This window comes from Equus przewalskii, chromosome 19 (assembly GCF_037783145.1).
Source record: "Equus przewalskii isolate Varuska chromosome 19, EquPr2, whole genome shotgun sequence".
NCBI lineage: Eukaryota > Metazoa > Chordata > Mammalia > Perissodactyla > Equidae > Equus > Equus przewalskii.
Genome location: NC_091849.1, coordinates 1072895 through 1100871, shown reverse-complemented (window position 1 = coordinate 1100871; position 27977 = coordinate 1072895). Strand labels below are relative to the sequence as shown.

The following is a 27977-nucleotide window of genomic DNA, read 5'->3' as shown; positions in this document are numbered from 1 at the left end:
TTTCTTTTAAAAAAATCAATTCTTTTCCACAGACTTGAGAGCTTTTTAAAATTTTATTTTAAGTTTTGGGGCAAAACAAGTCTTGCCTCTGGGCAAGATGAGGTCGACTCTATGGTCTTCAACGTGCATTGACTCGTGGCTGCCGAGCAGCTGTCCTTAGTCCAGAGTGGTGTTTCTTAGAGTGTGTCCTCAGCGTGTGACCGCCACAGATGGAGCACCTCCAACCCCTGCGCACATCCTCAGGAGCACAGGGGCACTCCCTCTGGGTGAGGGCTTGCTGCGGGACAGTCCATCCTGACCCAGCTCGGCCCTCCTCCCTGTGTGCTCAGTTCTGGGCCCACCTCAGAGCCTCTCCCAGGCAGCTCCCGCCTTGCCTCTCTGGCTTCTGTTCTGCACTTGTGTTGCTCTTGGCTCTTCTAGCAGGGTTCCGTCTCTGTCTGCTGCCCTTCCTAACCTAGATGCCACTCACTGCCTTGTCCAGATTTCTTCAGGTTCTGGATTCCAGACACAACCAATTCAAGTCTATGAGCCTCAAAAACGCTATCAGATCATGTGGAGACAACATTCTTTTGTAGACTAGTTAACTGTGGCCTCTTCTACTATTCACTTCCACTTTATCAATGCATAAATTAGTCCACTGAGAACCAACCATGTCATATGACAAAGTTGCCTCAACCTTTGTTTCTAAATTATTTTGGCAGGTTATCTTTGTTTTGCTCACATGAAGAGTTTGCTGTCCATTGATTCCAACATGGTGTAGTGCAAAGAGCACTAGACTGAGTCAGACCTGAGTTCTGGATCTGGCTCTGCTAGTCAGCAGCTAAATGTGGGTGCTGGTGATCCCATAGGCTTGTTGAGATAATGAATTAATATACATGAAGGTGCTCTATAAATGGAAAACACTTATAAAGCATTATAGAATTGACTAAATAAAAGTAATTTTCTGAATTACATTGTAGATTTCTTTTATCTTGGGAGGCAAACACATTTTGGTAATCTCAGAAAGAAGCTGTTGGACAGAAAATCTAGAGTCTAGATTTTTCCCCAAAAAACCTGAAGAAAAGATGTTGTAAACGAAAGCAGATCTGTAGTACACCTGGATACTGTCTGTGCCCCACAGTAACAAGGGCACTTCAGAGCTGGGTCACGAGTCTGTGTGGGGCCCTCGCCGTCAATGTGCTGGCCCGGGGCTTGTCACTCAGAGTGTTCAGTGTTAGTGCGTGTCTTTTCTAGAGAGGTGTGCGAGTCCAGCATCAGAAGTTGTATATCTCTAAAAGAAAAGTGGCTTTAAGCAACCGTTACAACAGTACCGTGAACTTTGTTCAGAGCTAGTTTCGCAGCAAACAATCAACATCAAAGTCTTCTGAGAAATGAGCATAAATTGTGAGAAAGGCAGTGAATGAAGAAATCCAGGAAGCAGAACAAGGTTATCAGATAGTGCATGGATTTGAGTGAAAGGGGACAAGAATAAGGTCAACGACATTGTAAGAAATAGATAATAGTTGAAAAATCCAAGCCACGAGAAGATACATGAAGCCAGGAAAGGTGGATGGGCTCTGGTTGGGCTGCAGCAGCAATTCACAGGGGCCCTGGGGCAGGCCTCCCCCCTGTGCCCGAGGCGGCCCTCAGTCCTCCCGCGTGGACGTGGGGGCTCGGGGATGGGTCGGCTCACTGCTGCACGCTGATGGACTTAAACACAGAAAACGGAAATGAACATGTTAGCACAATTATTTTTAGCTTAAGAAGCAAAATAAAACAAGGTTAGGATGCTAGTGGGAAGGCCTTGATAAAAGGAAAGTTTAAGAAGCTAAGATTCAATTCCCAAAACATGTGACTTTATTATTATTTTTCTTTTAAAGAAAGGCTCAGAAACAAATGATGGCAGCGTGTAGGGAAAATTATGAAGCTCCAAGTGGGCCAACCAGGTCCTGCCCATTCCTCAGTGTGCTCAGACTTACAGTTCCCAATGTGCTAACTGCATGCAGGCAAAGAAGGTCCTCAGCATATTTCCAAGAATTGGGTGGCTGCAGTGACACTGAGGAAAGTGAGCTGGGGAGGCTCTGACAACAGTGAAGCAGGGAGGAGCGGAGAAAACCACAGGACCAATGATTTGACAAGAGTTCACAGGAGAACAGGGCGCAAGGACCTGCTGTGCACCAGGCCCTACCCTCAAGGGGCTGGAGGTCCATTGGCAGAGGCTTGCACCCCTACATGAGAGAAATGCACTTGGTGACCTTCAGCACAGGGGAAGGGTATGTTTTATGACTGGTAGTCACCAAAACTCCACATTTTAATTAGGTCCCATCACCAAACAGAGGTGTGCTGTGGTTTCTGCAATAGAGGAGGTAGTCTTAGTGAGTTGCATGTACATAGAATTATTATAAATCTGACTCTCTGAAATACAGGAGGGGAGAGGGCAATTTAAAGACACAGTAATGGAAATTCTTTGACAAAGAGAAAGCGGAAGCTTCAGCCTCCATTGACCTCTTGTGAAATGTAGATTTTCTCATATTGAGCCTCTTACAGAAGGGATGCCAGCAGGAGAGCACAGCACAGGAAAAGCAAAGCAGCTTTCTCATCCAGGGTCCTCAAAAATAACCATGGTAATCTTCAAGTATCTTTGAAGAAAGGAGCAGAAAAAATGAAAGGAACATGTGAGAAGTCAGAGAATTTTCATGATCTTTTCACTTCTATCTCTACAGCGAAAATGAAATGGAAACAGCTGGCCAGGTCTTAGAAAACACGATAAAACCGAATGAGACAGGGAGACAGGGCTCCCGCTGACACAGGCCACAGTGGGATCGGACGGGCTTCAGGGCCTCCTGTTTCCTAAGAGAAGGGGGTTGATACAGAAAAAAGAAAATGAAGCCCAGTAACGACTGTAGTCCTTCATGAAGGACCTTGTGAACACTGGCGCATCCTCGGTGTATTTGACACCTGCTCCTCTGTGTGACCATCAGTAATGCTCTTGAAATGAAACAAGAACAATGTGGGACAGAAAAGAAATGCATGCTGCCAAAATGTTCTTTTATTGAATTTTATATTTATTATAATGCCAATAAATAGAAAAAAATAAAATAAATATCACAGTAAAAACAAGGAAAAAGTCATGTAGTAATACTTTTTAATTACAATAATATATATTTTGAAAAATGGGGAATAATACATATACCTATATGTCAGTCTGTCACACTGATGAATAATTACAATTTGTTTTTGAGCCTTAACTTCTGCAAATTTATCAATGATTTGTCAAAACTGAACTTCTCTTTATGTCAGATTTGTCGATCTATCTTCACCTATCATTGATCACAGAACATTTTTGCTTTATTTTAATTTTGAGAAATTTTCTTTCACATTAAGCAACAGATAGACAAAAAGGAAAAGTGTTACACAAAATGGTAAGACTGGGAGAAATTCACAAAAATCGCATTTCACATCAAATTCCATGAATAGCATGTCTACGTTTCTTTGGGATCAATTATCTTTCAAATATCTCTGCTGTCACAAAATTTTAAAGACAAGAACATTCAAGTGGTCCCCTGGAACGCCAGATTGAAGTAACCGACTCTGTCACCTCTCCTCGGTTATTTCAAATCTACTCTGCAAGTGCAGAAACGTCATGTCACAGGGGTTGGACACCAAACTGTCCCCATGGAGCTCAGATTCCAGATCATTTTGAATTTACTGAAGAAGGAAAACAGATGAGCTGATTCTCTCTGTGCCAGTCCTGCCTGTTAACTGGGAGTTCTCCATTCGCCTCTGTACAGAAAACACTTACTGAGGACAGGCAGCAACAACATGCACATGTGAAGTTTACATGTATATTCTCACAGCTCTACAGTAGATGCAGCCATCGCTTACAGCTAGAACTTAGATCAACAAAAGGATTTTCTGGGGGAGGCATATGTTATCACTGGAAAGGTTTAGGATTGCTGGCTCTTGGTAGTAGGAAAAAACCAGACCAACTTCTAGTTGTTTACCACTAAAAATTGTTTTTACTCAGTGCTCCAGAGCCAGTGTGTTGCACACCTCCTGCCCTGGGAGCGAGGGGCTCTGCTGCAGCCCTGGTGGCCACGGAGGCTGCAGCTGCTGTGGGAGGGACAGAAGCAATCCCCAGCTCCTGGTGCTGCGCCCACACCCTCTCCACGCGCCCAGCTCTGCTCCGAGCAGGGAGCTGGGGCACAGCGCGAGGGCAGCCCTGCCGTGAGCCCTCTGTGGAGAAGTAGCCCTGCAAGGTCGCCTTACAGCACTGGGGGTCCCCGGAAAGGAGCCAGGCTGTCCCTCCCTGCGAGCGAGCGGCGTGAGCCCCCGAGCTCTGGTCTCAGGGCCCCATGGCTCGGCAGCCGGAGCCACTCATCTCGGGGACCAGCCACGCCCGCCCCAGGCTCCTCTGACTGAGAGGATGTGGGACTGCCCTGCTCCTGACAGCCCCCTGCCCCTTCAGCCCCCTCCCCTCCTGTCGCAGGCACTGCTCACCAACCACTGTTGGCACCCCAACTCTGTTTCTGCTTCTGGAGAACTCAAACCAGCACCGTCTGCCACTACTTCAAACTGGCGATTATCTAAGTATCTTGTCACCTCGCCTGGTACATTGGTCTTTGGAGAGGTCTCATGGACAGCCAGTCCAGGCCACGGCTCCAGCCCCTCCTAGCTGCTCTATCTTCCTGCCTCCGGTCCACACCGCACAGGCCCAAAGCAAACCCCAGGCCCCCATGGCTGCCTACTGCTTACAGGGCCGGGACATTCCTGGGCACTGGAAGCCAGCTCCTGCACCTCTAGTCCCTCTCGTGGTCACCTTCCCTGTCACAGGTCCACGTGTGGCTTCCAAGTCTACCATGTTCCTACTCACCTGTGCCTTTACCTGCCCAGAATGCCCCTCACTCTTTTTCCAAGTTTTCTATCCCCAGCCAGGGCACTCTCCATCAAGCATCTGTGGTCCTCTTGGCCTGCATTTGTGCTTCTATGCTCACCATTTGCTCTGAAAACATCCCGAGTAACTGCCTTCTTCACTCAACTTAACTGAACAGTCTTTGAAGACAGGCCTGCCATGCCTGATTCTTCCTTTCCCCCCGGCGGTCTGCACGGTGCTAACATTACCATGTCTCACGCAGTGGCTCTCATGGCCGGCCATGGGCACTGTGACGTGACAGGCCTTGCAGACTATCCTCTCCTGCTGTTTATGGGCGGGGGTCTTGTCATGGGGGCCCAGTTCATAGCAGACGCTCAGATGCTATCTGACCCCGATGGCCTTTCCTTGGAGGGTGTCATTTCTCCAGATAGGCCACGGGAAAGCACAGATCAGTGGGGGCACATCAGCAGGCATGGATACTTCTAGAATGCTTTCTAAAGATGAAAGCAAGTGAGTCATAGGCCAAGGTCCAGATACTTCTGGGGCAAAGCGTGTAGGAGCACCCAGGCTCCCCACTCAGAGCCACTTTTAGTATCAGCTTGTTAACACTCAGATACTTCTTGGAAGCTGGTGGCACTTCCTCCATCACTGCGTCTCTGCCCCACCCATGGCTGCTGGCCAGGGCTGCCTATTGTAAGGCAATCACCCTGCTCTCTCCCCCATGGCCACAGCACGTAGAATCCTCTGCTGGCCAGCTTCCCATTGGGTTCGAGGAGACAGAACAGGAGGACACTGGATGGGGAACTTCCACCCTGCTCCCTCCTGGCCTCTCCACACTTCTTACAGACCCGCCCTGCTCTGGTCCTGCTGGGCGCCACTGCACCTACCAGCTCTTCCTGGGCTCTCGTAACCCCATCTCTCGGCTCTGCCCCTCAGCCCCAGGGGTGGAAGAAGGTCCTGCCAGTCTCTGACTGCAGCAACATCCACTGTCGCTTCCCTCGCCTCTCTCCTTGATGAGTGTCTCCATTTGACTTATTTAGGTTGAATAACAACAAATCCTTGTGCTTCTTGCAGAAACCTCACCAGAGCTCCTCAATTTGTTTAATGGTGGCTCGCCAAGGACAGAACATCACAGCATTAGGGTGCCGGGCACTCAGCACCCCCACAGCCATGGAGGGGGCGATTCTTTATTCCTGCAAAGGGCCTTCTGGGGTTCCGGGATGTCCTGGTACTCTGCCTGCTACTCTAGGCTGAATCAGAAATGCCCAGTTGGAGGCAGGCATGGTGGCCACAGCGCACACACAGTGGGCACGTTTTGGTGGAAAGAAGGCACGGACTTTCCTTGTCACTATCTGTCTTCCAGCTGAAACTCCCCACAAGGCCTCTAATCTAACGTGAACCCACCTTCAGAGAACCTGAATGCACATGCATGGCTGCTACCATTTCATTAGCTCGGCCCTCCCAGTGGAACTGGCATTCTGAAAGGAGTGGTGACTTTTGGGCACACCTGAGTCAGACTGCTTGGATTCCACTCCCTACTTGGACACTTTCTGGCCCTGAGGCTGGACAATGCTCAAGTTCTCTAGAACTTGGTTTCCTCATCTGAAAAATGAGGACAATAGTACAAACTATCCCACAAGATTGTTGTGAGGACATGATTTTAAGAAAAAGTCTCCATGAAGGGCTGACCATCTTGCCTTCTAGATGCGAGGTCTTTAGGATTGGAAGGGGCCTTCCTCGACACGTAAAACGCACCCAGGAAGGCTGCGAGGCTGCCTCTGGCCACATCACTGGGCCACTAGACAGGGTGCCATCCATCACTGCTAGTTCCTTCCAGGGGGTTTCTTTCATGCTAGTCCTGAGAAGAAGTTCCTCCCATGAGTGGGTTGCCTCCTCTGGGACTTCCCCAAGGTATTCCAGAGAACCAGGATCAAAACGGACCTCAGCCAGGCCTTCCTGTCTGTGTCTCCCATGGCTGCCTCGTCACCGGTCCAGGACCTCGGCCTCCCACCCGCTAAGAACCACCTCTGCCCCTACCTGCTCCGTCAGGACCTGCCCCCTGTGCTCCCGGCAGGTGGAAGACAACGGGCAGCAGCTCTGGCAGAGCAGAGAGCAGGCCTGTCTGCTGTGGGATAGGGAATAGCAGGGCAGGAAATGGGTTTCTGCACCCCTCTGCAGTACACCTCTGGGACGCACCTGATTTCTGGATATCCAGGCAGGCCTCTGCACCTCTCCTCTCACACCTCCTGGCCTTTCCCTCTGTCACCACATCAATATGGAGAATCTGGACATCTGACTCCTAGCACATGACAAGCCTCTCTAGGGACTCCCATTCTGAGGAAGCTCTCTGCCACTTGGGCCTCTCGCTGTGAAGGGCACACCCTTTGCAAAGCAGAAGGTGACATTTCTCTTGCACATGGAGAAGGCTTTGGATTTTTATTTTCCAAAAAGGCTCCCCATCAGTGTCTCGGGGAAACCCAGAGCCAACCAACAAAAGGCGAGCCTGCTCACCCAAAAGGACGCTTCCCGTCTGCACTGGTTTGGCCCCTTTGGGGGGTGGGCGCGTGAAGCTGAGGGCAGGCTGGCTTTGAGGGGAGAGGGACCAACACCATGTCAATGGCGTATTCTATTCGCATAGGTCGCTTGTCACTCACGTGTGTCCTGGAGGACTGAGCAGTTGGTGGAAAGGCCACTGTGAGCCAAGGTGGCCTCCTGGGGCTAAGAGGGGCAGATGGGCAAATGGTGTGATCAGCACTGTTTCCAAACTGAACCAAAGAACATTATTCCTAGAAGGAATTGTTAACTCCCCCAAAATCAGTTGTTTTCCTCCCACTCCTGTCTAGTTTTCTTAAACAGGTCTGTGTGTAAAGGATGTACTCAGATATACATTTGACCCCATTCAAAGTCTCTCCTACTGAACCGACCTCCAAACAAACGGTCAGCACCACACTCCGAACGCCGACTCCATGCTCTCGGGCACCTGCTAACAAAGCTCTGTTGACACCGGGCGCTACCAACTCAACGAGAAGCTTCAGGAAAATTAACTGTGAACTTCTGACTCTTTATGATCGCACTTTGTATAGAGACCTAGAGCCAAAAAAACCCAGACTCGCAGATGTTCAACGAGGTCCTGGCAACAATTTCCCCCGATGGAAAGAGGCGCGGAGCCAGCACCCGCAGCCTTCGGTCAGACGTGTCCTAAGCCACACCCAGCAGGCTCACTGTGATACTAGCTGAGATAGTCGCGTCCCAGTACTGCAGTCACACGGCTCAAAACCTCCACGGGGGCAGGAAAACCAGAGAGCCGAGCGTCAAGATCTCTCTGCATGATGCAACACAGCCCGTGTGTCACCCAGGCCTGACACGCCCGAGGCCTAAGGAGACCCCATTAAATCCTAAGAAGGGAACAAGGGACATGCTGCAGCCTCCGGAGACAAGTCAAAGGCAGGTTTTTTTTTCTCAGTTTCTCCCTTTCTCCGGGCAATAAAAAGGAAAGGGAAGAGGAACTTCCCTCTTGAAGTCGTGGTGATTTCTTGTTAAGTACATATATAAATACAGACGTGTTGAAAGCACATTCTTAATAAAATTATTAATAACTCAAGGTCAGGATGGGAGGAGTCATCTGCTGCGGGATCACAGGGTCTGGTTTTTAGTGTGTTCCCTATTTTTATGACTTGACGCTGGTGTGCAGAGCGGCCCTTCGTGACCAGCTCTGATGGTGCAACACAGGTTCTGATGTTTCCCCGGACGCCCAGGTACCTGAGCTCCACACGCCCCTTGACACTGCACACGTGACTCCCCTGAAGGCTAAGGATTTCTCTAAACTAAAATTAAAAAACAATAAAACACAGCTGTGTGTGTGCGGGCACGGGCGCACACATACACACCCCAATCACCAAATTTATAGGTTGTCTTTATAACGTGAAACAGGCCCAGAAGCTGGAAGTAGGGTTCCCTCTTGAAACAGAAAACTAGAAAGAACCAGCACCCAACAAATAAAAAAAAAAGCCACTAGTAGGAACCCATCCTCAGGGAAAAGCATAAATGCTGTTGAGGACACATGATGACACCCAAGGTTAAAGAAGGTGCTCAGAAAAACAGGATTTCACTCAAAGAATTACCTTGGGCAGAGAGATAGATAAACAGGGTGGTCTGCCCAGAACCCAGGAAAGGGCTCCAGGGGGCCAGCAGGAGCCTCGCTCAACAGAAGAGACTGCAGGCCGGCTGACACACTGCTCAGGTGTGCTATGGCCACGAAAGCACTCCAACCGTGGACACGCCAGACCAGGGCACCACCCCCCCCCCGCCCCCAGGCTCTCAGCTTCATGTCCACACTCACAGCACAATGCCCAGTGACTAATCTGGCTTCCCAAAAATCTTCATTTTTTTAAATGATTTAAAAGATGTTTTACTCCATTTTTTTTCAGCTTTATTGAGATACAATTGACATACAACATTGTGTAAGTTTAGGGTGTACAATGTATTGATTTCCAAAAATCTTGATAATGAAAGAGAGATAGCCTGGCTAGGGAATAAAATTAGTCTTCATAAAGCTAATGTTTTATCTTTCACAATAAATGAAGAAATTGGACATCCGAATTCTACCTTGTTGCAAGTCTGGTTCCTGGGAGTCCGTTCTGGGTGCAGGGGCACACTTGAGCACCTAATCGGCAAAGCTGGGTCACACCCAGAGACAAACCTCTTGGAGGCCCAGGGTCTAGCGCCCCCTGAAATCTAACCTTGACACTGCAGAGCCCACACACCGTCATGGCGCAGGAAGATGCTGACACAAAGGACCACTGTGTTGGAAGCAAGATTCAGAGTGTGGCACGGCCACCAAGCCCTTAGTGCTCCACGTTCCACCCGGCACCGAGAGTGCTTGCTTCTCCCTCCCCAGCCTCCCTCAAGTCCACCAGCCTCCTCAGCCCCTCTGCACCCCCACACCACGGCCTGCTCTCTATCACCTGGACGGCCGTAACAACCCCTTCTCCACCCATGCAGATCCTGGTGCCTGCTGGCCCAGCTCGCTCAGCAAGCCCCCCACCTCTGACTCCATGTCCTCAGAAGGCGTTCACACTGCTTATAAGGCTCCAAGCTGGGAATCAGACCTGTGGGAAACTGGCAGGGCCCCTGACCTCTGAGCTCGGTTGCTCCAAGGGCTGGTGTGAGAAGTAACCAGTTACTGTACAGCAGGTACTGGGCACACAGTGACAGGCTGCCATGATAACAGCCTGGCCAACAGGCCTCAGCTTGTGTCCGCACCACTCACAGTGTTGCCCCCCCCTAGTGCTCGCTCTGGTCATAAAAGTGACTTTGGGTTGCCCCAGCACGCTCTGCTCTCTGGTGCCACCACACACGTGCTGGGCCTCTGCTGGACCCCATCCTCCCTCTGTGCCCAGCTAATTCTAGCACTTATGCTTCAGTTCTCCCATAGCTGTTACTTTTTCTGAGATGCCTTCCCTGAACACCACATTCCTCATCCCAAAACTGGAATGGTGTGTCCCTATTTCCTTCCCACACAGTACGGAGAGCACCTATGGTAGTCCTTATGACCTGCTCTGTAACTGCCAATTTTCCTAACTGCCAACCCACCAAATGACAGTCTTTCCGGGCATCAGGAATATGTCTGTGCATCCTGCCTGAGTCCCAAGGCGCCTGCTCTGATGAACATGCATTTGTCAAAGGAAGGAGCAAAGAACTGAATGGAGTGGAGGTAAGCGCAGGTGGCCAGTTAACTCCTCCATTGTAGGCATGATTCTGAGTTCCAGGCTGGAACAGATCTGTGTTCAAAGAAAATCAAAGAAAAAATAGCCTAAGAAAACTGCCTTGGGCCACGACCACCTCATCCAACCAGCCAAGGCCCTCGAGGCAGGGGGAGCTCACCATCCTCATCTCCAGGGTGACCCCACATGGCTGGTCTGGTCACAGACAGAGAAGGCGCCTCTGCCTCTAACATCTAAACATGGGCAACACCATTCACAGGACCATCCATGGGCTTGCAGAGAAGACAAGAATGGACCACCATCCCACAGTGGCCCAAAACAAACTCCCCTGAGACGGGGGGAAGCAGCCAAACAGAGGTCCCGCTTGGACAGCCTGGTGGCCCTGCTGCAGCATGCCGGCTCTCTGCTCGGCCTCAGCCTTGGCAGCAGCGCCTCACACAGCTCTCGGGGCGTAGCCGGTGGCTCGGCCCCTGCCTCTCACCCTGTCCACTAATTTAAAATCAAAAGATCCAGGTTCAAGCAAAGCAGTGCTAACATTTTCAGTTTTCAGTGTGTTTCTTGGCCTCTCTGAGCCTCAGGTCGGGGTGACAGTTCGTGACCTGCAGGGCACCAATTATTAGGGGGTTATTGTTGGTGCCAGATCTGGTCCTGCAGCAAGAAGAGGTGGATGGGGAAGGACGTCAGGCCACGAGGGATGAGTGACCGTACTGGATTGTGGCCAGAAAAGGTATTTTCCTAATGCTGTTGCCTCCTGCCCTACACACAACATGCAGGTCTTCCGGAGGTTGTGCACTCAGCCTTGGCTGCTGCTCCTGAGTTTCCACAGAGACAAGGTTCTGGCGCATCCCCACAGTGGGAAATGGAGGCATCTGACGGCTTCTAGGTCTGGCACACGGGAGTGCTCAGAGGCACCTACAACTGGATTATCTGTGTTATACCCAGGAAGCCTGGTAAGTCAGGATAAGCATTTTAATGCCCCAAACTGATCAGTGCTCATCATCTCACACACATCAGGGGCTGCTGCCAGCACAGAAGGTCCTCTTTGCCCCAGTACATAGCTCCCAGACCCTCCCCTGAGCTTCCCTGCACCAGAAACAGAAACAGAATATATGTGAAGCCTGCCACCTAGAGTCGAAGGGTCCATGGATTAGCTCCTGCGTCTACCTGCCTTTAGTTCAAGCCGAACCTATCCTTGAAGTAGAAAGTTAAATTTCCCTCTTTCCCCACTAGGTTTAGACAAGGAAAATTTAGGAAATCGACTTAAATTGCTCCTCAGTTCAGTTTGTGTTCCTTCAAATTAAAAGCTGAATCTGGAATCAGAATAACTGCATCCAGCAACGTGCAGCACATGTTAAAGGAGACCCGGGACGCACACCCCACGGTGATGCAGTGATTCCAGGGGTGCTGAGCATTCACTTCCCACATACGCAGGCAAAACATCACTCCCATATCCAATTTCTCTCTGCTCACATTGAGGATCAATTTTTCTCTCATGGAGAAATTAATTCACTTTTCCTAGTGTCCACCGCACTGCCTTCTGGAGGAAAATAACAGCCTCTAAAATGAAACCAGCATTAGGAGGAGCAGCTCTAAACCTGCTCCAGGACCCTGGAGGCAGAAACACGCGCACACCTCAGCCAAGGAAGAACACGCCGCCAGGAAGGTCAGTGCGGCGGGCTGCCCTTTAGCAACAAAAATGTGTGCGTTTGGCAAATGCCACCGTGGAAAACACAAACCAGGGATAAAAGACACACCGAGAGCTATTTCCCAAACTGGGAAATTTAAGAACACACGAACAGAGTTTACGCAGCGGCAGCAGGATCCTCATGAGAGCAATCTCATTAAGACACGGTAACCAAAACAGCGCTTTGTAGGTGTTCAGGTTAAGGTTAAAAAAATAGCTGCAGCAGCGGGGTTAAGGTAAAAATGTTTTATCTTGCTAAAGAGTATCCTTCGCTCTCAGCGTATTACAACACAATTACACGTGTATTCAATTTAAAGTGAAAAACAAGTTTACAAATCACTTCTGGATACTTGAAAATAAACACTAGGTTGAATTTCTTTTTGGCAGCCCAGCCTAAGCTCTGTAGCTTTGCAACATTTCAGAAACTTCAGGCACATTACAGTTGTCAGAGAAAGGCCCGGCGCTTCAGAATTCCCGGGGTGGCTGTGAAGAAAGAACATTCCCGGCAACAAATATGAAACAACTCAGGACCTGCGGGGTACAGCCCTAAGTACTCTTCCTGTTAACATATTTACATTTCTTTTTGGTTTAAGGAAAAAAATGCACTTTACAGGGAAACTGTTTCAGCTGTTGATGGATGACTCTACAACCACATTTCCCTTTCTCACTGTATGTCTGGGGCCTGTATGTGAGGACAGAGTCAGGCAGCTCCATTCTCCCTGGTCCCCAAGGACCTCACCTGTGACACTCCCTCTACAAGCACAGGAAGACTGTTCTTCTTATTCAGGGGCTCTTTTTGTGGTGGAATTTGGAAAAACTGGGTTCCAACATCTTTTTAGGGAGACGCCAAGTATACTTTTCCATTCTTGTGGCTCTGCGTGCTTAAACAATCTGAGTGGCACAGAGGAATGGACCACAGAGTTGCTCACAGTATCCCAGGATGCCAGCTGCCCAAGCTGCAAACTGCAGACGCTCTTCTGGCCTCCGTCTGCATGTGGAATTTTACCCACCAGAAAGCATCATCAGAGCCCAAATCAGATACTTTAAACAGCTCAATGATGCTTTCCCTTTGGCTTCAAAAGCAATCATGACCAAACATTTTCAACCATGAAGCACAGTTGATTGGAATAATGAAAAACACCTTTTCAAAAAACATTTAATGAGGTAGCTGAGATCAAATATCAAAGCCACAGCATGTACACAGGTGCTTAGTGAGCGCTCAGCATTTTTACAGGTATTTTTAATGCAAACTGCTACAATGCCTAATAAATGCTCTTTCTTCCAAATTCCTGAGGGAGCATGCAAACTTGGCCAGAGGCCCCTGCAGAATGAGAGCAGCGGGAAGCTGGAGCAGGGAAGCTGGACAGGAGGAAGAGGAGGGCGTCTGGGCATACAGCTTTGGCTGAAGAGGTAGTGCTCCCCGTGGAACTAAAACGCAGTGGGTGCCACAGAGAACAGACACCAAGTGAGGACAGATGGGCTGAAAAGGTGGCCTTGACTCTAGGCAGCAAGGAACCGCAGCCTGGGGCACTCTCATTAACACTGAGGCGACGTCAGAGCACCCATCCTTCCACGGCCCCTGGAACCACCCTCAGGAGGGAGTCTGGCCTCCTGCTGCCCCTCTTGTGGCCACCCTGGGTTCTGGGAAGGCCGCCGCTTGCAGCTGCTCGGCCTCCCCTTGAGTTCTCCTCGCTGTCTGCTCACACGCACAGGCTGCTTCTGGCTGAGCAGCTTTTTGGATGTCAACTTCAAATGCCTTCCACGTGGAGTCTTGCACAAAGGGAAAGGTGGCAATACCAACCCTGGCAGTGTGGATTTTGTGACTGTTTCAGCAACGTGAACATTCAGAGTTTACACACACACACACACAGATGCGCACACACGCGTGCACACGCGGAGGTGCCAGGCAGCAGTGCAGCAAGCTCAGGTGGGGCAGGAGTGGGCAGGTCACAGGGCCTGGGGCAGGGCTGGGGAGGGCTGGGGAAGGAACCCGGCTCCACCTTCGCCACCCTCCCTTTCCTGCCCTGGAAGCGGCAGCCAGCACAGCAGGGTACCAGCAGGAACACAGGGAGGACAAGCGGCGGGAAGGGGAAAGGCAGGCCGCAAACGGCTCTGCATTAGGTCTCCGTCATGTAGTTGCTGAAGGCCAGAGGAGGCACGGCCTGAAAGCTGCTCCACCGCCTCGCGCCAGGCTGGGACTCCACGCGCCCTTGCTCTTTATATTTACCCAGGATGTTTCTGGCTTCTTCTGCATCCCGCAAAGGGCTCTCTCCATATTCTTCCTTCAGCCACTGCCGGTACTGGAAAAGTAGGAAACAAAACCAAAATGTCACACACAACCCCCTGAATCCCCATAGGCATTTCACCTCTTACTTAATGGTACCAACTTGGCCACATACAAACAGGGAAATAAGTGGGCATTGGGCAATCATAGTTCTGTGGTTGGCCAGCCAGGGTCAAGCAAGAGAAATAACTGCTTCTTCAAGGTTTTGGCCTGAGGACATGAAAGCAAGCCAAACCAAGAAAGGCACTTGACCCAAAGGGAGAGAAAGAGAAACTAACACAGGGCCTAAAGAAAAGGATAAGGGGTGACATCCTGTGGCTGCGGCTGGTGAACTACAGCCCAGTGACAACTGCAGTGGGGATCCAGGTGGGCCATCGTTGGACCAGACAACCTCTGTGGGTCTTTCCAACTCTAGTTGCGATGATTCCAGGTGTGTACAGAAAGACTGAGGCATCTTCTCCGGGGCTGCTGCCTATGTTACCAAAGTCCCCTGGTGTGTTACCTGGTGCACTTCATGCTTCTCAAAGTCCTGGAGCTGTCTCTGGAAGCCCAGGTTGGGGTTGGCACAGGACCTCCCTGCACGCACCGTGTGCAGGGCGTCTTCCCAGCCAAAGTCGGTGACGGTCATGATGTAGGCAATCACCAGAGTCACGCTCCTGGAGACGCCGGCCAGGCTGCGGGGCCAGGAGAACGACACATGGGCAAGACACGTTTAGGTTCACAAGTCTACCTCCCGATCTGTCTGGAGCAGGGGATTCTGTGGACCCCATTTTCCCAAGTCTTCCCGCCTTGGCTTATGAGCAAACAGCAAGCCAGCACGTTACTAGGAAATTACTCAGAAACATACGCACTGCCCTCCGCTTTACGACGCTTGAATCTCAGGCATCCTTTATCTGTGTTAGCCTCATTTTTTATTGATTTTTCACTGGCTATGGCTCTGGGCACTTCAGTTTCCTGATTCTGTATTGTTCCTGAGCCTTTCTTCAGATATTCTCTATTTCCCCAAACAGATAAAATTACGAAAGCACAGCAAGGGAACTGAGGGTCTGAGATCTACACAGTAAATCCATCCATAAGCTAAGCAGTGGAGAAGCCTTCATGTTTAAAAGTCTGGTTTTCTTAGGTACATGAGGGCTAAATCCGAAACTTAAAAAAACATTAAATACAGAGGCCTCTACCACGTATTTCGTGTTCTTCTTGCCCTGACTAAGCAGAGGGCCAGCGTGGCACACTCGGCCTGCTGTGAGCTGCGGGCCAAGTGGCCGCTCTGCAGGCAGCAGCGGTTGCCTATCTCGAACAGGCTGAGTAAGGGGACCAATTTTAAATGCGTATGCAAATTAAGGCGGTCACAGAAAGGCTGTGCTGTGTCAGACTTAGAGTGGTCTAGCAACGGTTTAAGACGGGGAAGTTTAGCCAATTTCTCATTTTTAGACAAGCCTGTCTTCAGATTTACACAACTGTATGAAATACGAATTCCTAGAATATCAGGCCCACACATATTCAAATATAAATAATAATAATAATAATAAAACACTCTCAAGTAGTGGCTCTTCCCTGCGGCTTTATATCAGCAATACTGAGAGAGCTTTTAAGAAACACATCCTCTTGGGCTGCAGCCCTGGAGATTCCGGCTCACCCGGAGCCACAGGAGCCCAGGCAGGGGTCTCAGAACTCCCGTTACAAGGCTTCACCTACACCCCCAAGCACTTTAAAGCAAATGAAAATGAATGTCACTTCAAAGCCTGCAATTTGTATTTATCACATGGCCTATCCTTTTTCAAAGTAAAATGAAAAATCACACCATTTCAAGAACTGTATAAAACTACAGAACACTATTTTTAAAGCAAAGCATCCTTGGCCCCCATTACAGGCTACTGGCCCTTAGAACAAATGACAATTTTCATGAAAGGCTCTTCTGGATGCCATGCAATGGGTCCCCTCTGCCATGGCAGGACTGCCACCAGCCTTAGCAGCAACACTCCCCAGAAGACATCGCTTTGCATTTCTGGAGAGCCTTCACTACAACAGCAACTTCTCTGGGGGAACTCAAAAGATTAAGCTTTAAGTTAACTAAGATCAAGCCTCATCTGAGAGAGAGCCTGCACCTTAACAGACAGCAGAGCCCTGGCTCCAGAACACTGGCTGCTGGTTCCCTGGACACACTAGTTATCATATCATGAACACATGCTGCAATGAAAATGAGAGCCCACACTCACAGAGAGCTCACTATGTGCCAGGTGCGGAGCTGAGAGCCTTACGTGTGCTGTCCTTGGGTTACGTGTGTTATAACAGTGTGTGGGTACATATGCATACATATATCTACATGCCTAGCGTACAGCTGAATGCAGAACATATGATATACATATAATAGCTGTACATAAACTGTTTAAGAGACTATTCAGATCTTTTCAAAGCAAAGCAGTCAGCCAAACACACATAAAAGCCTCAATCTGTAAACAGAGAAGAAATGGTTATTTTGTTGTTAATAGTAATGCAGTGCAAACACCCATATGTGCAATCAAAATTCTCCAGAAAGAAACAATGTTCTGAAAGGCCACTGGAGTTTCAGGGGTGAGCCTACAGCCCCACGGCCTCAGAAGAGGCTGCTCTGGCAGAGCGGTAGATGGAGGCAGGAAAGGAACTTCTGTCCTCTGTAACCTCGACAGTCCCTACAGAAGTCCTAACTGCAAAAATGAAAATCCTAAGTGAAAATGAAAAAAAGCATTGTAGGCTTCTCCTTCAACAAGAGCAAATGATGACTAACAGACAGCAAGGGTCAGGGAGGATGTGTGCTCGGGGGTGGGGGGGAATGTAGAGAAAACTATTAGATGAAATAATTAATCACACACAGAAAAACACACGATGAGAAGTCAAGCTGAGCAGAACACACTAAGCTATTATTATGCAAGAGACGTACATACCAGTGTACAAGACAGCCCTCGCCCCTGAGCCGGCACTCATGAATGAATTTAATGCTCTCTTTGAAATGTCTTGTCCTGGGGGAGAAAAAAAGAGAGAAGTGACATCTCTCTACTTTACTCAACATATGATGAAAAGAAAAATCCACCTGAGGTTTCTTGAAAAGGTCTCAGAGTCCCACAGCTTCAAAACCCTGGTCACACTGTCTGGGGCCAGAGCTGCCTCAAGCTGTAGAATCCATCACACACAACACTGAGGCCCGGGGAAGGCTGCCCATCTTCTGGGATTTTCAGAATTTCTCTGCAAGGAATCCCTGAAACACACAGCTGCCACTGACTTGGGGGAGAGTGATCTGCCCATCCCTGTGGTCAGTCTGGGCCCCTTGACACTAGCAGCATGCCAGTGCCCCACACAGATGACCCACACACCAGCTGCGAGCAGTCACAGCCATCCAGGTGAGGAAGGTGCCCTCACCATGTGGCTCCCCAAGTCCTAAAAGCCAGTGTCCTTCTGATAATCTGAAAACCCAGTAATCCACTCCCATCTCGGTCTCCTTTGACTTCCGTAGGTCCAGTCTGCATGTCACTGAGGAGCTGTGGGGAAACGGAAATGGCAGCTCTGACCCCTGCTTGGCCACCAACTGGCTGTGTGCCCTTGGGAAAGGCACTTATCTTCCCCTAACCTCACTTATAAAGGGAATAATATCTTACAGGGTGGGGTGAGGTAATGCACGCCGGGCTGCTCTACAAACCCCAAAGTCCTCTAAGGCGACAGGACCATGGCCCGCCCTCCTTCTGGCTGCCCCTCCTCCCAGAACCTGCCCATGTAGCACGTGGACATCGGCATCCATCGGGTTCTAGACTGGCTGGCGGGTTAAGTGCAAGTACTCTGAGAGGACCCACAGAGTACATGTGTGCTTTTCTATGTCTTCTACCTTTGAATGGTTTATAAAGCAGCAAACTATCTAAGTTACCCACGGACTAAATTCACTTCCCTTAAATACTGATTGAGTATTGACAATCTACTGGGGACTCTGGTAAGCTGCAACAGATTCAGGGATGAATAAGATGTAGGCCCCACTGCACAAACTAGGTCTACTTTCTCATGAGGGCAGACAGGGCAAATGAGTTTAATAAGAATGGGAAATGCAGGTGTGGGAAAGCAAACTCAGCCAGGTATTGACTGCAGAAGAAACTCAGCCGCCGAGGGGTAAGTGCCCAGCTGCATGAGGGCAGGCGGGCGACAAGGAAAGTGTCAGTGCACACGCACGCACACCACTGTAGCCAAACACAAGGCATGATGTCAGCACGCGTGCAGAGACCTAAACCCAAGGACTCCAGACTCTCAGCTGAAATCTCTACCTACCAGAACACTGCGAGTGGAGCCACCGCTAATTCTCCTAGGGACAGATGCTCCCCATGCAGACTTATAAAGTGACTCGGGGCATTCAACTCTACTCCCAAACACTGGCTTGGCATAAGCAGGTAAGACAAGACTCCTGCTGTGACCTGAAATCTGAGTGTTAGTCCTGAAAGAGTCCTCATGGCAGGGCTGTGAAGCAGAAAGCCCTGGGGGGGGCCGGGCAGTGAGCAGACTGCACTGGGATGGAGGGGTGTGGGCACTTGGGGGATTTGACCGGGAGAAGCCCAGCCCCAGGGCAAGGCGCTGCAGGCAGGAGGGAAGGCTCTGTGCCATCAGAGCTCCCCGCTCGAGAGAAACCCACAATCTGGAGTTCGCAGCGAAGCTTCTGATTCCGGAACCATGGCAGACCTCCAGTTCTGACTGTGTGTGGGGCAGCAAAGTGCCCAGACCCTCAGGATATGCCATCTTCCCTCCAGCTCCAGCCCCAAAGAACACAGGGGAGGCAGTGGGCTGGGGGCATCTAGAAATGTCTTCACTTCCTGATGAAAAGAAAGCTATCAGGCCCGGCCCCGAGGCTGAGTGGTTACAGTTCCGGGCACTCTGCGTCAGCGGCCCAGGTTCGTGAGTTCGGATCCTGGGCACAGGCCTACTCTACTCACTAGCCACGCAGTGCAGGAGTCGCACATGCAACACAGAGGAAGACGGGCACAGGTCTTAGTTCAGGGCTCATCTTTCTCGGCAAAAAAGAAAAGAAAAGAAGAGAAAGCTGTCTATCTCCGCCCCAGTCTTTGTGCCAGGGACTTGCAGTGAGCGCCACACCAAGCTGCGTCAGCTGCCCACCAGCAAGGCAACGGCCCAGGGTGAAAGAACGGCAGCGAGGGGCACTGTGGGCTGCCCAGGCCCGGCAGCCCCGCCTCCAGGCTTCATGGTCACAGAGTGAAGTAAATAAATGTCTTTATAACTTAAAACAGTGTTAACCAGATATCCTGTTACTTATAGCCAAACACAACCTACCTGACATCAGCAACTAATTCAACAGTTTGAAAGACAGTGAGCCAACTGGCCTGGCCTAGGAGCGGTTACAGGCTGCCATCTACGGTCTGCTTTATGGTTTATGCAGTGTGGGGTGTCCTCCTCCGCAGGCCATTGCAGATGGCAGACAGGCCAGAGCGGGTCGGTAAGTTCGCTGTAGGCTCCAGGCCAGGCCAGGCCCCCCAAAACCCAGGGCTCACCCCTGACTGTAGGCCAGCAGCTGAGGGGTGCAGCTGGACGGCACACGCCTTTGTCCACCAGGCCTCCCACACTGGGGCCCTGTCCGCACCTGCAGCCCATGCTCTTGCCTGTCCTTTGTGGGTCTCCTTCTGGTCGGCGAGAGCTGCATCTGAGACAAGACAGGCAGGGAAGAAGATAGCAACCAGAAAAGGAAAAGCGAATCTAGAAACGAATGACAACCGCCTGAGTCAGTGAGCAAACCACAGATGGCTTCTGAGTACACTGCGGCGGCACCAGTGACGTGAGGGCCAGCAGTCCCCTCCAGGCGGACAGGGCTTGGTGTCTTGGGTACGTGGTCAGTGCTGTGGAGCTCACCAAGATCTCCACATGTGAATGACAAGTGAATCCCTTTACTGAAACCTGAGAGTGGGAACAACTCTGTATATCTGGCTTTTATTCCTGCATGTCCTAAACCACACGTACGATGAAACCCAAGTCTTATATTGTGGAGTCAGCCTTGCCACATCTCTAAACAAGAGAGTGGGCGTGGGGGTGTGGTCAGGAGGGCAACACCCAGACCCGCGAGCCCAGAGCGAGTGTGAAGGAGGTGAGGAGCCAGGGAAGTCCTGAGGAGGCGCCCCTCCCCACCCCAACCGGCCAGCTTTCCCTCGCTCAGTTGTCTACACCAAGTGTTAAACCCAGGATAAACCCACGGACAGCCCCTGTCCACCACTGGGTTGGGGTGGCAGCATCCGTGAGGGTGCTGCTGATGGCCCCGACCTCGGAGTGTAACGACGCCCACGAAGGGGTGGCGCAGAGCCCCACCACGAAGCTTGACTCATGAACGCAACTGGCGCAAGGCCAGGCCAGGCAGACGTTCCTAGAAGAGCCTTTTCCAAGAACGGCAGGAGGCAGGCTCGGCACTGCTGCCTGGGTGCGCTGCAGGCAGTGGGGGTTATTTCCAGGGAAGCTAATGACATAAGCCCAAGCCCTGGTCACTGAACTCCCTCCTCCACAGTGGGAAATACCCGCGGCTCCAGTCCTCGCATTGCTCAACTCTCCAACGGGAAGCAGAAGCAAATCTGGAGCCCCATCCACCACAAGCTGTTTCAATGAACACAGCAGCTTCCCTATTCCTCTTCGTTTTGTTTCTCTTCACTTTGTACCTTTACTTCCATATCAAGACGTGGAGTAAGGTCTGTTCGAGGAAAGCCTGCTGGGCTCATCCACAGGGAAGCACGACCTACAGGAGTGTCACAAACTCACCCCATAGTGCCTGCTGCTGCCGACATCCAGAGAGAACACCCCGAGGGGTAGAGAAGGGCGCTTCCGATGAGAGGTGTCCTCCACAAACAGCCAGCGCTGCCATCGTCCCCTTCCTCCTCCTCACTCTGTGCTGGCTCTCCTCACTGATCAGTGCACCCAACCCCTCACCCCTCATCCAGAGGCTAAGAGCCAGGACCAGCCAGGTTTTCCTGACCTTCAGAGGGTTCACAAAAACCATGGTGGACAGATGGAGCAAAACCACATCACACAATGCTCATTTGTTGAGGCTGAACAATTCCTCCTTACTCCAAGCCTGCAAGATTTGGAGGTTGTGATCCCCACTGTGGGATCTGAGGCAGTCCTGTCCTGCTGAGAACTCTGCTTGTCTGAACAGGAGCCCAGGGGTCTGGCCAAGTACCTGGAAGGGCAGCTGGGCTTACCCCAAAGCCAGCAGGACCAGACCAGGTTGTACTGACAGCAAAAGCCACGAGATCCAGGATGCTTCTCCTTCCCCCAACAGAGTATGAATATGTGTGTATATGTGTGCATGTCTGTGTATATATATGAAAGCAAAACAGAAAAACACAGGAAAGACAAGTACCCTTAGAATTTTTTTCCTCAGAAAGCAATGCTTAAAAAAAAGGCAAATGAGTGAAGTCTTCTGTCTGAGCCCAGTCCCTGGGAGGTGGACATGGACCAGAGAGTTGGTCCTCCTGGGGCAAACTCGGTGCAGGCCCCCAGGCCCTGAGCGGGCCCCTCCGGCCACACTGCCTGCGGGACTCTCGCATCCCCTGAAGAGAGCCGCGGAGAGTCTTCATCCGCATGGCACATGCGCGCAGCATTCAACACAGACCTGACAGGTATGCGAGCAATTCCCGAACTGGTATATTTTTTGCCCTGACAACATTTTTAAAAAATTGGGGGAATATATTTACTGTACTTTTCATTTTGCCAGATGAGGTCATTTTAAAAATGAACTAAGGAAAAAAACCTCTCTACCATCTACCACAATATCATTTCACAAAGAATAGTTCAACACTAAAAAAACAAGGAGGACAGAGTCTAAGACTGAAAAATAGTTCTTTAAGTTGAATAAGCAAAGTCTTATGAAAATAATATACGTTTTCTGCATATTTCTCACTTCTGTGGGCTGCAGAGTCCTCAGGAGTCATGCGTGAGCATGTGTGTATGTGTACACACATGAGTGTGCATCTCTGTCTGGAAGCAGGATTGTAGCACTCCAAGGGCCCATTTACCTCTGATCTTTCAAAACTGCTTTTTAATAATGAAAATAAAGAAAAATGTAGAAGTACAGAAGACACCAACTAAACTAAAGAAAACATACCCAAAAAGATAGGAAGGTAGATTAAAGGCAAGGAAGTTTTACTGATATTTTAATATCAGTATGAAACACTGTATTTTACACTCTCTGTATTGCTAATGCCTCTTCTGCCCACAAAAACCTCAAGAAATTTAGAGCCCGCTCGATTCTCAAACCACTGAAGGCCACACAGGCCGTCCTGTGCCGATGCGATGTCACCAACCGCACAGCACAGACCAGACTCCCCAGGACTCGGCAGAAGGAGAAGATGAAGAGAGACAATTATCCCCCTAACGATGTCTAAATACAAAACACCAATTTAATAAATATTAAACTGCCTGAATAAAATAAGCTACTATGCATCCAACCATTCACTCTCGGGATACATTAATATTCCTTATAGAGTGCAGACACAAAGTATAATCTTACTTGTGGAAATGCTTAGTGTTCATAAAAAACAGCTTTACTTATCTCACCTAATACTATAAAAATGATAGGTATTTTACAGATGAGAGAAATGACTTGCCTAAGAAAGCACAGAGAGAAAGGAAAACCAAGTATTTCCAAAAGCCCTCATTCACTAACCCGCCCCACATTGGGATGTGGGGAACACTCAGTGCGTGTCACAAACCCTAGGATGCCTCTCATTGTGAGAAATCATGCAAAACGTACCAGCCCGGGTCTGTGGGGTTATTATGACTCTGAGAACTTGAACTTTCACATTTCCTGACTTTGCAAGGCAAGGTGGTTGGGGGAACTGAGCTAAAATTTTAATGTGCTAATGTTATCTCACCCAGGTTTCTGCATTTTAAATTCCTGGAAGGTCAGAAGGAGAGTTTGTGAGCATTAAGGCCAAGACAGAACACTGGCCTTTTTGGGCAACTGAATGCCAAGTGAAAGCAGGTAGTCTCAAAAGGTCACAAACCTCTCACCAAGCACAATTAGCACGAAGAATTCCTGTCGGCATAGGGATTTGTGCGGAAAGATTTAGGGTATAAAACCTTAAATTATATCCAGAGTTGGAAATAATTTTAAAAATCTGTAACCAGTTTAAAACAATAAGTGATACAGTTTACTAGAATTCGTCATTATAAACAGGAACTCTCAGGCATCAGGAATTAAAAGTGGCCGCACTAAAGAACTACTAGGTTTTAATTGTTGGGTTACCTAGAGCACATTTTCCAAGTGACGGACGCGATTTCTCTTGCTTTGTTAACCAGAGCACTAAGAATGTTTGTCTCTCGACCATCTACATTGGTTGACGATACAGAAAGTGAAGGTTTGGTGCCAGCCTTCACACGCTCCTCATGTTGGTGAGTACTAACTACGGGCTACCTGGAGTGAGGTAGGTCATGTAAACAGAGTCAAGGGTTCTGCCTGCCAACGTCCACAGTCTGATTCTATCATGAAAGCACGCTCACCTCAAAAGGCACGTTATGCTTTCCAGTGCAACATCCGTAACAGGTGAAGAGAAACTCAAGCTATTTCGTAGGCCCTCTCTCACCATAAATAGTACACCTAGATCCCCAACTTAACTCCACATCTCCACATAATGTCAGCAGAGCAAGAAATACTGATAGAATAATGGACATTTATGGGCCCAAACCCTCACTTATGCATAAACTTTGCTATGACTGATGGATTAAAAATAAGTTTCCCCAAAGAATCACACCAGGGCCTAAGAACATGACTTTTCTGCCTTTTGATGAGTTATGGTCTTGACTTCCTTTCCCAACTGAAAGAGAGGTCGCACTGTCGTAGATCTTCACTCAAAATAGCAGCAAGTTTCTTTCTGTCTTTCTCTGCAAGTTCTTTCTGTCATTTGCCCCAAACATGGATACAGTATTAACCTACCTGTTGAAACACGGTACCCACCCCCTACTTTCATCCAGATACAAGGAAAGTGTTAAAAGCCAAACCACACATCTCTGTACATACTTGGGACAGGAGAGAACTAACTCAAATCTAAGGGGCTAGTCCTCTGGCCCCAAGGTGACTGTGTTTGGGCTGGTTTTGCCAGAAGATTCGAACTGACCCATGAGACAGGAACTCAGAGCAGCAGCTGCTGCATTCTCTTGTCATGTGAGCACATCTTCCAAGTAACTGAAGTGGGCCTCCCGAGCACCAAAACTTATTTCCATTATCTTTTCTCTAACTCAAGATATGTTAATATACTTTGAGTAGAGTAAAAATATTCTTTTACTTTCAAAAGTCCTTGAGTTCACAGAGAACACTTCCACATACATGAACTCATCTCCAAAAATCCTGAAGGCAGGCATTTTTCAAATGAGACAACTAAAGTTCAGATGGGTTAAAATGACTTGTCCAAGGTGGATGGAACTGGTTTTAAATTTAAGACATCGAATGTCTAGGTTCACCGCTTTCTTGTCTATACAGTGTAGGACTGCTCAACACTCAATCTTCACTTGGTAAGTCAGAGTCATTGCCCTGGACATCAAGCACAGTGCTTGGCTCCATCAAAGCTGCAAAGTCCTGGAGGCAGCTCAAGTGTAGGTGGCCATGTGCCCTGACAACAAATGCCCAGGATGTGTTGCAATCTGATTCTTCCAAAGAGTCATATTGCCAGGCAGGTATTGACAAGCTCAACAGTATGTAAGAATCTCAGTTTGAGATAAGAGCAAAGCAACCATTCTAAAAATAGCCACCAAAACACAGGCAGAAGATTGCTATGGTCTTCAGAGAAAGGCAGTGGCTCACTTCCTTCCGTACACACATGCCCTTCCAACCACTTCTGTTTCTTGACACGACTAGTAACCAAGGAAGTTCTCTAGCGCTTCTCCTCCGCCTTCCCGACCCAGGCTACTGGTTTGCCTAGAGATCCCAGTAAAATCTCTCCTCCACCATCCTCAATCAGAAAAAATGACTTATTTCTGTGAGATATGGAGAGCTAGTATGGAAGCACAGGCCTCAGCAGAATTATTTGCCCCCTCCCAACCCACCTCTCCTTGTCCTGGTCTAAGTCTATACCCGCCGGCCCCTGCTCTACTCCTACTCTGCCCCACATAAATCCATCTCACTCCAGCCCCATTTTTTTTTTCCAATAGGCAGATCTCACAAAATCATTGCATAACCTGTGATTTCTCTGCTCTCCAACAGTGAAAAACTAAGGCTGGCTGATGTTCTGGGATTCAGCAGTTTTTGGAGAGGCTGGACACTTGGGGTAGCAAACATAACACTGTGAGGTCTGTACCTCTGATTTGTAGGATTTGTAGGCCATAGAGCTTGAGAATCACGAAGGATGAATCCTCACTCCCAGATTTGCAAACACCATCAAAGCTTATAACTTCCCTGATGAAATGCAGTCACATGTAATTCTAGGAGGGTTGTTGTGTCTGACCTCCAACGCCCAACACAAGGCCAGCCTGAGAAGCAGAGGCTGGGGGCCACTGGATGCACTGAATGGCCAGAACTTCTTCTGCCCCAGCCTGTCAGCCTGCGAGGTCCAATTCCAAGCTTCAGTACAACTTTCAGCCAAGTCATGGTCTTTCTGGGGCACTTCTGAACACGGAAGGGTGTGAATGTTAAAGCCGTCACTGCCAAGCGTCTGCAGAGCCCCACTCTGGCAAAGCCCAGCCCCGAGAGTCCCCACACAACTGCCGGCATTTGGCCAGAGGAGCAGTTATGAATTCCTCTCTATAGGGGCAAACAGAGTGAATATGGCATCAAAGATGTATTCAGCTGTGAGGAAACAAGGACTGGACTTTCCCAAACTAGAAAGACCTGTTCGCTCAGCTCAGACAGGCTGGAGAACTGCACTGTGCCATGTGGAGGCTGCCGCCACTGGGAGCTGTTGAGCGCTTGAAGCGAAGCTGGTCCAAGCTGAGATGCGCTGCAAGCGTAAAAACTCATACCAGATTTTGAAGACTTAGTATGAAAAAAACAGATGTAGAATATCTCAATTTTTTTGTGTGTTGAGCATATGTTGAAATGATAGTATTCTGCATATATTGGGTTAAACAAAGCATATTACTAAAACTTTTGTCACCTGTTTTTTGTTTTGTTTTTTTTTTTTACTTTTTTTAACGTGGCTCCTAGAAAACTTAAAATTACGTGTGTGGCTTGCATTTGTGGCTCATATCTATTTCTATTTGACAGTGCTACTTCAGACAAAACCCAACAGCTCCTTTAAGCGTTTGCTTTTAGAGAAAGGATGAACATGCTAAAGCTTTGCTTTGAGGGTCCTTTTACAAATTAGACTCTTTGAGTAGACTCCCGTCAGTGGGCGTTGCACAAGAAGCGCACCTCCAGCTCTGGCACTGCCCACGTGGCAGCACAGCCGGCTGTGGCCTCACGGCTCCCCGCGGGGTGGCAGCTGTGCATGGGAGCAGGGGTCCCATAGGCTCCAAAGACTGTACAGTCCTTAACTTATTTGACTTTATAGTCCTTTATTCATTTTTAATATCTCCAAATAACACAGGGAAAAAAACACTTACAGGTTTTGAGATGGTGAATCCGCTGCTGGAATGCACAGGTATTTAACCCCCTGTAGAATGATAAAAAATAAAACAAAATAAAAAGATGATACTCAGTGGAGTAAAATATTTAAAGGAACTATTTACTCAGGTCAAAAAATAAAAAATAAAAAGGAGAAGTTTTTCACTCATCTTTTGTTGCCAAGGAACTGGGGAAAAACTCTTTAATTAAGGTTCCTGGTATTTTCCACGACCATGCACACAAATATTCACACTCTAGTTTGCAAACAGTTTGTAGGTTAGACAGTGTTCATCAAAAAAGTGAAATAATTGAGTATTTTCCAGTAAGCGTCAACAAATTCCAGAACTATCATCTCAGAGAGCTGTTCACATATTCCACATTTTTCATCTATTTCATTTAGGGTCCTAAATGGCCAAAAAGGAAGCACTGTTAGTAAAAACCTTAACACGATGACTAAAAACTATAATGCTAGCTACAGTTTCCTCGTCCAGTTTCAGCATGAGGAGAGCCACCGTTCACTGATGCACTGGGAGAAGCTTTACACATTGGAAAAACAATTTATTTTGCTTGCTTTTCAGAAAAGTAAAAGTTTGTGTACCAAACTAATACATTTTTTAAAAAAGAATGGTTAGATTTGAAAAAAAAATGAACTTGACATAGGTCTCTATAAAAATCTATAAAAAATGTTTAAGTAAATTCATGCTACAGAAAATCATGCTAAATCTGAGTTTTAATGAAACAAAATCTGGTTGTTTCTTCCTGAGCGGGATTTAGAGTACAGTTCAAAAGGTCTTCAATGCCAAGTAAAAATACAGAATCCAGAAATGTCAGGGACCTTTGCAAAAGAATATGGTTTCCTGAAGACCTCCATGGACCCTTTCTAAGCCCTCCTCTCTTTT

General features: G+C 48.8%; 1 protein-coding gene across 8 annotated transcripts in view; it reads right to left on the bottom strand.

Moving 5' to 3' along the window:
* Nucleotides 1-34: 34 nt before the first annotated feature.
* The window catches only part of DUSP22 (dual specificity phosphatase 22), a 69612-nt gene continuing 41669 nt past the window's right edge, over nucleotides 35-27977 (bottom strand). Inside the window, exons 4-9 of one of the 8 annotated variants that reach the window (XM_008528459.2) lie at nucleotides 27078-27127; nucleotides 20146-20205; nucleotides 17465-17539; nucleotides 15046-15217; nucleotides 14487-14559; nucleotides 35-1689 (exon numbers count right to left, since the gene is read on the bottom strand). In XM_008528459.2, the coding sequence (XP_008526681.2) occupies nucleotides 1271-1689; nucleotides 14487-14559; nucleotides 15046-15217; nucleotides 17465-17539; nucleotides 20146-20205; nucleotides 27078-27127 (849 nt within the window). In that variant the 3' untranslated portion in view covers nucleotides 35-1270. Of the gene's footprint in view, nucleotides 1690-9234; nucleotides 10633-12490; nucleotides 12743-13401; nucleotides 14560-15045; nucleotides 15218-17464; nucleotides 17540-20145; nucleotides 20206-27077; nucleotides 27128-27977 lie in introns of those variants that run through there. The other 7 variants (XM_070583920.1, XM_070583916.1, XM_070583917.1 and 4 more) reach the window with 7 other exon arrangements.